At 36.8% G+C, this 13,602-nt stretch overlaps 2 protein-coding genes and 1 pseudogene across 2 annotated transcripts; 1 reads left to right on the top strand and 2 right to left on the bottom strand.

Annotated features, from left to right (window-relative positions):
* Nucleotides 1-313: 313 nt before the first annotated feature.
* On the bottom strand, nucleotides 314-1,624 carry LOC120747211 (annotated as a pseudogene).
* Nucleotides 1,625-3,417: 1,793 nt separating this feature from the next.
* On the bottom strand, nucleotides 3,418-6,166 carry LOC120747206 (cingulin-like). The gene has a single exon (XM_040052909.1). It carries the CDS (start codon nucleotides 5,948-5,950, stop codon nucleotides 4,652-4,654), a length of 1,299 nt encoding a protein of 432 aa, XP_039908843.1. The 5' UTR covers nucleotides 5,951-6,166; the 3' UTR covers nucleotides 3,418-4,651.
* A 2,938-nt stretch (nucleotides 6,167-9,104) lies between these two features.
* Nucleotides 9,105-11,945, top strand: LOC120747210 (granzyme K-like). The gene is made up of 5 exons (XM_040052913.1): nucleotides 9,105-9,297; nucleotides 9,498-9,639; nucleotides 10,707-10,845; nucleotides 11,000-11,269; nucleotides 11,343-11,945. The coding sequence occupies exons 1-5, from the start codon at nucleotides 9,243-9,245 to the stop codon at nucleotides 11,505-11,507; spliced, it is 771 nt and encodes a 256-aa protein (XP_039908847.1). The 5' UTR covers nucleotides 9,105-9,242; the 3' UTR covers nucleotides 11,508-11,945.
* The last annotated feature ends 1,657 nt before the right edge of the window (nucleotides 11,946-13,602 follow it).

The raw sequence follows: 13,602 nt of genomic DNA on the forward strand, positions 1-13,602 counted from the left end.
ATATATTGCAAAAATAAAGCTTTCACTATTGATTATTTGACATCTCACTCTCACTCTGTGAAATAGTTCCAGTCAGTGTAGCAGTGTAGATGTACTTTCACTACTGTGGTGACACATACTGGTCTCTACAAGATGTCACTTTAATCTTGTGGAAAAACAGCAACATCTTGAAATGGTAATGGTGATAACCTTAATACTACTATATGTTGCTTATTCTTCATGTGACACCAAATTATTTTCTGGACTCCCTTGTTATTGTTTTAATGAAATATTTCCCTTCTGATATTGTTACTAATAAAACCAGACCGTGGACTAGCAGATACAATTTTTATTTCTGTTTTTGGTCACACAAAGAAAATGACAGCAAAATGAAGCAATACAGCAGAAAAACAATTGTAGTTTTACAAATAACTATTTGGGTTTTTCAGAATTGCATTGATCCACAGGAGGTATTTTGAGATGTCTGTATAAACATTGGGTGCTTCAGGGTAGTTACACTTGCCTTTGTTAAAAGAAACTATACCAACAGCTAATCCTGCGCACACCAGAGGACCACCTGAATCACCCTGTGAAAAGAAAGAATTTTAAGGTGTTTATACATTTGACAACGAGAGACCAGTTATTAATTTAAGTGAAAGGAAGAAGAAGAAAACATACCTGGCAGAATCCCTTGTGTGTGGGGTAGCCACCTGCACAGATAACGTTGGCGGGAAGACGTATATTTTTGACAGAATATTGTTTCTTACAGACTTTCTTGTTAATGACAGGCACATCCACCACCCTCAGTATATTGGTTAGAGTACCATTTTCCGTTATTCCCCATCCAGCCACTTTGCACACTTCATTTTCTTTTAGGTTTATTTTAGCAGTTGGAAGTCGAATTATTTTTACTTTGTCGCTTAGCTGAGCTTTTCTAGAAAGCTGAAGAGATACAAAATCAAATCACAAAGTTAACATTCAAAATTCTTATGCTGTAATGTAACGTAGATAATTAGATCACTCAACTATGTCACTTCAAACTGTTGTACTTACTTTAAGCAGCATGATGTCGTCATCCCAGTAAAGCACTTAGATAGAATCTAGGCTTGAATTTTTTATTGATACTTATTTTTTGGCCTTTGTTGAGATTGTGGTTACCGAGAACAACGTGCGTGGGGTATCTGAAGCAAAGATTATTGAGAGGCACTCAATACATTTCCTAAACCTGTTAAATGACACGAAGACTGATACTTACTCATTATCACAGTGTGCAGCAGTGACAACAAAGTCTTCGGTGATCAGAAATCCTCCACATATATGACCACTTTTGTTTTGCACTGAGACCATATACAACATTGACTTCCTTGGGACTTTCTCCCCACCAATGATGTCACTTCCACGTGCTTCAAAGAAAAAAAAAAAAAACATGCTAATGCCCATATGAAATGTTTGGAGAATAATGACTAAAAACTGTAATTCTTACCAGCTTGTTTGAGACATGTCAAAACATTGAGTAGCAGAATTATTTGCAGACCGTGCATGATGCCAGGAAAACGGTTCACTTCATTGTAGGCGTGTCAAGCTGACACATTTATAGTGCTTCTAACCACATCCTTTATTCAAGATAATTCTGAAAAGTTTGTTAATGCAAAGATAACTGATTTGCTATGTGAAACACATCGATTATGCTATGTGTATAAATTTATTTAAGTATGTTATACAAATTAATTAATTCATTTTTATCATTCCAGTCAAAGTCAAAGTCAAAGTCAACTTTATTTGTCAATTCTGCCACATGTACAGGACATACAGAGAATAGAAATTTCGTTACTCTCAAACCCTAGATGAAATAGCAAATGAACATTTAAATATAAGAGAGTGATTAAAAAATGCAAATAAAATAATTAAAAAGTAAAAATTTAACTAAATAAATACAATACAAATTAACAAGAAAGCTATGCAATATACAATATACAATATTCAGGTAAGGGTAAATGACATTGAGTGTAAACCAGGCAGAGTAGTGCAAATAGGCAAATAGTGCAAATGGAGATTTAGTATGTACGGTAAGAGATAGTATAACAACAAAGTCTTATGAGGTAATGGCAGTCCAATGCTCCACAAAGTGACTGGTAACTGGTGCAGGCCAGTGAGTGAGTCAGAGAGTGTGTGTGTGTGTGTGTGTGTGTGTGTGTGTGTGTGTGTGTGTGTGTGTGTGTGTGTGTGTGTGTGTGTGTGTGTGTGTGTGTGTGACAGAGTTCAGTGAGACCATGGAGGAGAAGAGGGGAGAGGGGGCAGAATCGGGAGGGAGTTTAGCTTCCTGACAGCCTGATGGATGAAGCTGTCCTTCAGTCTGCTGGTCCTGGCCTGGAGACTCCGCAGTCTCCTCCCTGACGGCAGCAGCTTGAAGAAGCTTTGCATTGGGTGCGTGGGATCAGCCGCTATGCAAAGGGCTTTTTTAGTGAGACGGGTGCTGTAAATGTCCTGGAGGGAAGGGAGAGAGACACCAATGATCCTCTCTGCAGTTCTCACTATGCGTTGGAGGGTTCTATGACAGGACGCATTGCAGGCTCCAAACCACACAGTGATGCAGCTCGACAGGATGCTCTCGATGGTGCCTCTGTAGAAAGTGTACATGATGGGGGCTGGTGCTCCTAAATGTAAATTGTTGTGTTGTGTTTTAAATTGAATGGGTAATTGGGTGAAAGAATTTAATTAATATGCCAGGATCATGGCAGGGCTGAAGCCACAAAATAAACTAACAAACATATGAAATAAACATAAAAACTGCAAACAAAGACCCCAACCGACCAGGAAGTTTGAACCCAGAACCTGGTTTCAGTAAGGAAACAGCTCTCATTGTGGAGCAAACACTGATAACTAAAGACATATACATTATATTTAACTTTATTTTAAATTGGGTTTTGGATGTTATAAATAATCAAGTGAATTTACATTGTAAACTGAAAAGAAAAACAATACAGTTTTGATGTAAGAGATGTAAGATGAGTAATTAGATACAGAAAAAGAGTAACAACTAATCAAACACTTTGTGCATCAACTTGCTGTCTGTGGTTTCATCAACACTTTTATCTGTTTCTCTTCTGAAAGTTTTCTTCCAGAGAATATCAAAGCACTTTTCTTGTGGGTGTTGTTGTTTGCTTCTAGGGGTGTGAAAACTCACACCTTGGCTTGACAGCCAGACGTGAAACAATGAAACCAGTTTCCAGTTTCACAGATGTTAAACAGTTTTCAAATGTAACTCAATATTTAAGTGTTTCTTACTTGACCCGCTTAGTCGATTAAAAAGTTAATTGCCACGAACACCCCTAATGTTATATAACAGACCACAGAAAAGAGACAGGTTTTTTTCTACGTGACAGAGCTATAATAAATGTTTTGTTTTTTTTAATTATCCTACTTTTTCTAAAAGGGAACATTATTTAAAGAATATGTATTTAATTAAAAACTCTGTATTCATCTAAAGGGTATAACAAGAAGGGTGAGCTTCCTGCTTGAAAAGGAAATGACCAAAATAAATGTATTTCTCTGCAATTACAAACTCTGTGTAAACAGTCTTGGTGTCAAAATAAAGCTAACACTGGTGAGATGTCATCAGAGCTGTAAATATTACTGCAGATGTTACTATGTCAAAGTTACTGTGACTCAAACATAGAAAAAATGATTTTTTATTTCCCTCACCTAATTTTTTAAAGTATTTTATAGCATATAACACGTTTGAAAATATGCTTCGGTTCACATTTAACTCCAGAAAATCATAAATCAAAATATGGATATTACCTGTCCACAGATTCATGGTGACGTAACTGCTCTTTTAACTGTCTGGTGTCTTTGCTTTGTTTGGTGTTTGTAGACATGGTTTACATGAGCTTTTAGCTGAGATTCAGAGGTTTCTGTGGACACTACTCATGTCAGCACTTATATTTCTGACCTCGTGTTATAATCGATTAAACGTGGTCTCCTCCCTTTTGCCCCCATTTTTGATGTTGTGGGTGCAAATGATCAGGCATGACATTCTCATAATAAATCAGATAAAATACTGCAAAGAATTAATCCTGCGTTTGTGTGATTGAAATGTGTGTGCAGTGACACTGTTTTAAAGATTTGGCCTAAATAATTCTGGAGTGAATGAGCCTAAACATGATGACCGGACTAGTGACACCATATCACCTGTGACACTCACACACACACACACACGTATGACTTTGCCAGTTTCAGCTGAAACAATTTCAGTGTTTCAAACCATGTTCCAGAGTTTTTAGTTCACCGTTCATGAGGTTTCAAGAAGAAAATGAAAGACAGATCTGAATGTTTGAAAGTGTTTTGGAAAAACTCTGTAAAGATTAGATGAACAATACTCAAAGGATAAATTCAACTGTTTTATTTTGTTAGATAAGTTGAAAAAAAGTTAAACAAGCAAGTAAATAAAGAAACAAGGTAAAACGAAGTAAGAGCAAAAAGTTAACAAGTAAATAAAGAAACAAGGTTAAATGAGGTAAGAACAAAAAGTTAACAAGTAAATAAAGAAACAAGGTAGAGGAGAGAAAACCCCAACAATCCCCTCTGAGCAAGCACTAGGCGACAGTGGGGAGGAAAAACTGCCTTAAAACGGGCAGAAACCTCCGGCAGAACCAGGCTCAGGAGGGGGCAGTCAACTGCCGGGACTGGTTGGGGGGTGAACAGAGGTGGAGCAAGACGAGGCTACATCAGTTGAAGAAGCAGTATTGTCCCTCTTCCGGAAAAAGCTGAAGAATCTTTTCTTCTTTTTCATGGACTTTTCCACGAGCGCCTTTTTCTCCAGGATGAGGGTTCTCAACTCATCGATGGTTTCTGTGTTTTGCCTCTCAAGTTTCTTGCATGTTTGTTCCACCTGTTCTAATGTTGCTTGTGTTTCTTCAAGCTTTTCTTTGAGGTCTTTGGATGTTGCCTCCTGTGTCAGCTTTGCCTTCTGCAGGTCTGCATTTCTCACTTGATCTTCTTTGTGCATGCCTTCTAGCTGCTCATTTCTTTTCTGGATGTCGCGGAGCGTACACTGCAGGTCTTCATGCGTTTTGTCTTGTTTTTGCTTTTGGGCCTGCATTTCTGTGTTTTCCCGCTTCAAGTTGTTGAATTCCAACAGTATCCCCTTAATGAGCTCCGAGTTGTTTTTCGCCATGTGATCAATCTTTTTCTGCATGTGTGAGCATCGTTTTGCCAGTGTTTCCTTTTCTCCCTCCAGCTCACTTGTTTTGACCTTCAGTTCATTACAGACTTCTTGCATTTTTTGATTTTTACTCTCAAAGTCCTTGATAATGCACTTTTCTTCTGTCAGTCTTTCTTGCTTTTGCTCTTTCTCTTGAAGGAGGTCTTTATTTTGGACCAGTGTTTGATCCAACTCTGCCTTCACCATTCTGTACTTTTCCTGCATGCCTTGGAGTTCGCGCTGCAAGTCTTTTTGCTTTGTGTCCTGTTGTTCCTTCTGTTGGAGGACTTCTTTATTTTTTTCTTCAGCTTCATCAAGCTTTCTTTGGAGCAGGTGATTGATTTGGTCCATGTATTGCAGATCCCACTCCATTTTATCAATCGTCGCTTTCCTGCCTTGAAGCTGCTCGGACATTTCTTTAACTTCAGCGCTCTTTTTCTTGTTTTCTTTGATGAGGGATACAATCTGCTCTCTGGCTTGAGCAAACTTGATCCCCCAGCCCTCATTAATAATGTTGATGTCGGGCTGGCGCTGTAGTGTTTCTTCCAGGTGTTTGTTTTGTGCTTCCATTTGTAAGCACTTCTTCTCCAGGTGACGTTTTTCTTCTTCAATTTGTCGAATTTTGTTCTGGAGATGGTTGTTTTCATTCCTACTCTCCTGTAATGCCCTTTGGATGGATAAGAGGCCATTTGGAGAAATTGGCCGGCCACGCGTGGAAGGAGAGGCGGCGAAATCTTTTTGTCTTGGTTGCCGTAATCTTGGATACATGTTGGCGTTTGTATCCGATGACTGTGAGAGGTTTCCAAATTTTTCTGTAGTGAACGTTTGAAGGCTGCAAACACAAAGGCTGCGAAGAAACGAACTGAAAATTGCTGTTTCTCACCCCTATTTATAGAAAAACTTCAAAGGATCCTTGTGACATCCTTGTGACATCATCACTCCTAAGCCAATCAGATTGTCACATGACATTTTGGAATGTGGAATGGGGATATGTTTTTTTTTTTTAAAGCAGCATACATCACTGTTTAGATTGTCAACATGTGTGTAACATTAAGTACAAAAAAAGTCCATAAAGGCATAATAAACAGCGACCACATAAAAAGACAAAACAAAACAATAATTACAAGACTGAGCATCCCATAAAATGAGCAGGGCCTAATGACAGGCCCTGTACTAGGAGCCTAGTTCAACTTTTACTTTCTGTTTTCAGGATTCATTTACCCTAACATCAGCGATCACATTCTAGGGTATGGTTGCAGCCAGTGTTGGAGTCATTACGTTACTTAATTACTCACTTTGTCAGTAAATAAATATTCTACACATCTACACCGAGCTATGCCTCTGAGTCCACTTCCCTTCACCTGACATGGTCTTCATCAGGGGTTGAGGAACCAGGACACACTGATGAAAAGTCAGCTATTAGAACAAGAAGGCATAAGTAGACAAGGGATGACAATAAGGAACTTTTGGAATACCACTATGCATGTAAGTTGTATGCATTTATCAGAAATGACCGTAGACATTACTGGATTACTCACAAATCATTAAACATTATGTGTTATGTCATTAAACTGTCCACCAGTGAACACGAGTATGGAATCATATGGCTTTTTCAATAGTTTCACCAGTGATGACTTGTGTGACGCTGGGACAGCCAAGTATTTCAAAATGTGTTACACACAGATAAACACAAACTGCACCTAACTCATGTTAGGGCAAATATTAGTGTTTAGTTGTTAGTAATAACAGAATCTTAATATTACTTAAAAGGCACTCCCAGAAAATGGCATGTTATTTGATCTTGCATGATGAATTTACTGTTGTTGTCACAGTGTGCAGAAGCAGATTGGGTGGAGTGGACAATAAAGGACCCAAATGCAGCAACGCAAAACGTGGAAACAAAATTAATATTAACTGAAAACAAGCCATTGATTAATGGCTGGTTTTGAACATACAAAACAAGGGGCAACGGGAAAATTAAACACTAACCTAAACTGGGTGAACTAAGGTTAAACATAGAAAACCCTGAAACCTGAAGACTTGGAAACATGAAAAGAAACCACAGACAACCTGATAAGGAATGAATGAAAACATGCAGACACACAGGAGGTGATCAGGTCAAGTGTAAACACATGGGGAAACAGCTGATTAAAATGAATATAATGATGCCACACTGGAAGTAAAACTAAACACAATGAACATAGGACACCAGACCTCTTCAAAATAAAACAGGAAACATAATGAGATGCAGACAAAACACAAGAGTGACAACAAAGGACACGCAGACATGAAACATGCGAAGAGCGAGGGAGACTGAAACATATGGGTGCAGACACAAGGGGAATCTAATAAACAATGAACTATAACAGGGAAACATAGACAAAATACAAATGAACTTAGATAACGTAATGAACTTCAACATAAACCATAAACATCAAAATATATTAAAACTCAAAACGCTGGGTCAAATGACCCAGGATCGTAACAGCTGTATGTTTCTGTTCATGAGTTTGTTTGTCATTCATATAGAATGAAACAAGTGAAATAAAAAATACTCATGGCTGCTCAGTTTCCTAATAGATGCATCTATGTATAAATTTGAAAATCTTTGGTCACCTACTTGAGTTATCGCATTCCCGAGATTTTTGGAAAACCTGACCTCTGACCTCAGCCTTGACACCATTATTAAGATTTGAACTCATGTGGGATTTGTCGCAGATGAGCCAATGGCAGCGGTAGACAACTCCAGGCCTTGAGTGCCGGTGTCCTGCAGGTTTTAGATATCACCCTGGGTCAAAATACCTGAATCAAATGATTAGTTCATTACCAGAACTTCAAGACATGTTGAGGAGATAATTTAGCCATTTGAATCAGCTGTGTTGGATCAAGGACCCATGTAAAACCTGCAGGACACTGTCCCTAGAGGCCTGGAGTTGCCTACCCCTGGCCTATGGTATCAATTTGAATACCAAGGTGATATGTTTCTCGAGTTATCATGTTCACAAGATTTTTTAGAAAATTTGACCTCTGACCACAATGCCAAAGAACCAATATTTGTTCATTTGTTTTCTACCTTCTCTTTCTGTCTGTTGTACATTATTATAAAAAGGTTTCCTGCAAAAGTCAAGTACAGTAATCTCAACACAGAAATCAACGAACAAAGAATAATGGGATCTTAGGAAGAGTGCAAAAAAGTGACAAACATTTTTTCTTAAGTGATGCTGTTCCTGTTAGCTGATAACAGCCGAATTAACCTCTTGGTGACATTAAATTTAAATTACTTTAGGTCTCATGTTACATTTCAATGTAAAACAGGGACACTTTTATGACCCTCGCAGTTTTCATACTAAACCACAAGGTGGCGTTCTCTACTATATTTTGTTGGCACTTGTGTCTTCATCGCAGTTCACTGTAATCCAGGTAAAACTATAAAATCAATCATCAATATTAAAAAGCACATTAACATGTAAACATGTAAACAAATTCACAAAGACATACTAGTGCACATTTATAGCACTTTTGGCAAATATGACACATATAATATCTAGCATCTAACTTAATAACAAATGACAAAAAGTGTTAAACATTGTCTGCGCGATTACTTTTCATTCCTCTGGTGAAACTACTGCATCTACAACTATTCTCAGTAAGTATTGTGTCTTTGTTATCATTTACCTCTGCACATACGGTTTCCTTTATTTTTTTCTGAAGTACACAGCAGCTTTCAGAAACCCTTAAAAGTATAGCTGAAAGTTTAAGTGACCGGACTGCTGCTCATGACAATGTGAGTTGCACTAACCCTCCCCTATATAGCAAAAGGGTGTGTGTGTGTGTGTGTGTGTATATGTGCGTCAATTGGGTGTAACTGTAGTGATGGTGGGGGGGTTGGGGGGTGGAGAAGGAATAATTTACACGAACAGTTTTTAGGATTTGATTGGCTGTGTCCATTTTGTTGACTCATTAATTACTGTGTCCAGACCACATCCTTTCAGCTCAAAATATTAAGCTGTGCATCCCAGTAGATTTGAAAACTGTGAACATTAAAGACAGATAACAAGAAATGTTGCGCCTCATCGTTTTCATCTCATGTGGCATTCTCTTCCTCGTCCAGTCAGGTGAGTAATGTTTTATATTTTACTTTCATTTACTTACTGATAATTGTCTCCTTCATGTAAATAAACAGAATACAAAGTCCCATTACTGATATCTTTTTAGTCTTAGAAAGCCATTAATGCCGGGTGTTTGTTTCTCTCACTTGTTCTTGACTTAATGTGCTGATTTTGTTATGCGACTGGATATTTTCTTTTTGTTTTAGGTCATGGTTCTGAGATTATTGGAGGAAGAGAAGTCAGGCCACACTCACTCCCTTTTATGACTTATTTGTTAAGTAAAAACAGTTTCTGTGGCGGGACATTAATCCATCCACAATGGGTCCTGACGGCCGCACACTGCACCAAGTACGAACCCGAGTTACTTTTCTTGAAATTTCAAATCAAAATATTGCAGTATTTTTTTTTTTTGAAACAGTGAGTGCATTATAATGATATTGGTTAAAAAACAGATTATGTCTGTAAACACTGATCACTGGTCTGTGTAAACCTTTTTGCAGCTTTACAAGTCTATTATTTTAAAGACCTCATAGTAGTATTACTATGAAAACTTACCAATACAAAACTTCTTTCTCAGACTGCTGACTTACGTGTGGTTCCTAAGGGTCTTAAGAAAAGAACAGGAGAAAGAGCCTTTAACTTTCGGGCCCTTTCAGGATTCATGAGAAAGACACCGCTCTACTTTTAAGAATAGGCTTTTTTGAAAAAACATACACTGCAATAGGCCTAGGCTGCTGGGGGGCATCCCATGATGCACTGTGTTTATGTATTTATACACCAATCTGCATTTAATCATTTGTTATTATTCATTTCTGACTCTCTCCTCCCGCTTTGAGGTGACTGTTGTTGTGATTTGGTGCTATGTGTGATGCAGTTGGAGTAAATTGAATATACTCATTAATAATTGATGCATTTCCTTATGTTGATAGAAATCCAACTGGCATTCACTTAAAATATCGCTGTGATATATTCTTTTTTTTAAGGAAAAGCCTCAGCTCTTAGGAAGAAGCCTGTAACACATGAGTAGATTTGATTGTTTGGTACATTACTGAAAAAAAGTTGATCACACTCCTTCCAGGCTTCAGTCACAAACATGCAAAGAATAATTTCTTTTAAAAAGTAAATATCAAAATTATTTTGTGTTACACCTGCTCTAGAACTGGAACAAGAAAGTAGGTAATAAAATGTGGCAGTGATTGTAATGGACATTTGCTTTTGGTCTATATATTTATTTGAGCTATCCTACTAATTCCTGTAATATTTAGTCCTAAGTCCTAAATAGAGGACATCCAGGGCTTTCTATTGATATCTCGTGTGCTTGAATGGCCTATTTTAGCCCCAAAGAGGAAGGAAATCTTAAAAAAAAGTTCAATGTGAACTGTCATCACTAAAGTTTTGTTTTTTTTATTTGTCAGAATGAGGTGGGTTATCCTAGGTGCACACTCCATAAACGAAGAGGAAAAAGGTTCCAAGCAGGTCCGAGAGGTTGAGGAACTCTTCCCTCATCCTGACTATTACCACTATCTCCAGGGCAACGACCTCATGCTGATTAAGGTAAGGTGATAATTGAGTGTCTAATAGCAATAGGTGGTTCAAGACTTTTGAACAATGCTGCAAACAGACTTACTTTAAGGCCAACTCTGTGAAGGTAATGTACAGACAGCCATTATCGATATGTAATATTTCTTTTTACTTCTCTTTTTTTTAGCTTAAGGAACCAGCAGAGATAACCAAAACCGTGAAATACTTACAGTTGGGGAAAATAGTCAAAAGGCCTCCAGATGGGAGAAGGTGTCTGGTGGCTGGATGGGGACAAACTGAAAACAATGAAACATCAGATGTCCTCAAGGGTGGCCATGTAGCTGTGATCAGCAGACAGAAGTGCAACTCTTGTGATTATTACAACCACAACCCTTCTATCACCAGGGACATGATTTGTGCTGGTACATTTGGCAAAAGAAACGATTCTAGCTGTTATGTAAGTATGACAGATGCATGTTCTTTTTATTTTTTTGTTCATATATTTAATCATATATTTGATCTTGCTGCAGGGGGATTCAGGAGGACCACTGCTGTGCTACGGAATGTTGGTTGGAGTCACTTCTTTTGGATCTCATGGGTGCATGACAAAACCTGCGGTCTACTCGTTTCTCTCAAAGAAACAACTAAAGTGGATCAAAAAAACAATGAAGTCATCTGAAACCAAAAATCAGTGAAATCGAGCCGTACCAGCTAAGGGAGACGGGCATATTTGATGCTTTTTAAATCTGTCAGCGCTGTCACTGTTAACCACTTACTTGAACATTATCCATTTTATTTCATTCTTCCTCTTCTTTATGATATTTTAGTTTTTACAGACTGTCCACATGATAGCCGCCCATAGTTAGTCTGTTAGGTAAATTTGGCACAAACATCATATATATATATATAAATATCATATAACTCAAAGTACCTCCAAATGTGAATGCTCTTGTTTGTTGCAGACAACTACAATGCAAACAGGAAAAGGATCTTTTTAATGTATACAAAAAATAAATAAATAAATGAAAGTGAAAAAACAAAGCAAGATTAGCCAAAGAGACTCACCATGGCATGTATTGCAAACTTAAGCTGAAAATAAATAAATCTGTAAGCAGACGTTTTGACAAAAATGACAAAAAAAAGAAAAGGCCAAAAACAACAATATTTTGTAATTAACTTTCTAGCTTTTCTACTTTCTAATAAAGCTTGTGGCATGATAAAAACAACAACACATCTGTCATTTTCGTGTTGTTTTCTTTTCTTCTTTTTAGTGCATTTCCTTAATTGTGTCATCGCCTTACAGTAATTCCTCTGTAAGTCTCCTAAGTCATCTTCGTAAAATTTATATTTCAGTCTTTCAGTCCTTTAGTGTTCAAGTTAAAGGCATTTTATTCCTAATATTATTTATTGTAATTTCTGTAAACAAGCTACCAGATGGCAAAAAGTAATTATTCTTGAATCTTATCAAGATGTTTTCCTGAAGTACGATTAAAAAAAAGTCTGATATTCATCATCGTTCGGAGATTATTGGAGGGAAAAGAAAAATATTGCCTTATTTATTTTTAACAGACTATGCAAAAGATAAGACGCTGTGATTGTTTTAAAATTGAATTGTAACAATTTCACAGATACAAGCAGGTTAAAGAATTTTGTAGCCTTACACATCTGTACTTTAACTGTACATTAACTATTGACATTTTCTTATTATATAGAATAGAATAGCATGGTGAAATTGACATCCCTTTGAAATCATATGAAAACACTGATGAAAGACATTTGTAGGTTTGAACATTGCATATTACTAAAACAAAGAGGGGTGGAAAATATTTCATGAAAAGTAGCATTGATATTATTCAGAAAGTAAAAGAAAATGAATCGATTCTGTGTTAATGTTTTAATTAAAAAGTCTTTCAGGCTGCCTGGCAATCTGATAACGTTGATAAAACTAGAGGATTAAAACTGCTACGTGTGTTTAAAAGAAACTTTTTGTAGTATTTACTTACCAAATGTGTCTTCCTCTTGGTTTTACAAAATAAAATCAGATGACTGCTTGTAAATAAATAGCTGGCTCAACTTGAATGCGTTTGTTCATTCATTGTATACTCTAGGATTCCAAGAGTACCATATAACTTGTCAAGTTGTAACGAGTTGGGCCATTAAAGTTAAATAGTTGACTCAGTTTGAATTTATGTCTTAATACGTTATCTATCTTCAAAGATTTTTAGGACCATTACGTGTTATATCAACTAATTCAGTTACAGAAAGATGCACTACTTAAAACAATTAGTAGATTAACAGCAAATATCATCCGGTTCCATAAAGGTAAAAACAGCATCATAAATGAAATATATTTAGACAGCAATTTGTTTGAACTAGTATTTAATTTATTATTAGAGTCAACTGCTGTGAAGTGAAAAGCTATTTTCACTCAATAAATCTTATTTCTTTATTATTTACTGCCAACCGAATGAGAAAAACACAATTTTTATCCAGTAAACACTTGGTGTCATATCAGACACTTCTCACTTATTTTCAGCTCATAACTAGTAATCCAGTTGGTAATTAAATTTTGCAGGTTTACACTATTCTGCATAGATAACACTTTATTGGACACTTAAATAAGCAATGTACAAACCCCAGTGAATTTGAAAAGCTGTTTAGCTCTCACTCTTATGTTTTTCAGGTGTTTACTCCAGGCTTGTTGTAATAAACGAACCCACGCGCATTTTGTGAGAATATCTTACTTGCAATAACAGATTTAGATTCATTTAGTGAGCTAAAGTTCAAGAA

Source organism: Simochromis diagramma, unplaced genomic scaffold (assembly GCF_900408965.1).
Source record: "Simochromis diagramma unplaced genomic scaffold, fSimDia1.1 OVJJ01000419.1, whole genome shotgun sequence".
Classification (NCBI taxonomy): Eukaryota; Metazoa; Chordata; class Actinopteri; order Cichliformes; family Cichlidae; genus Simochromis; species Simochromis diagramma.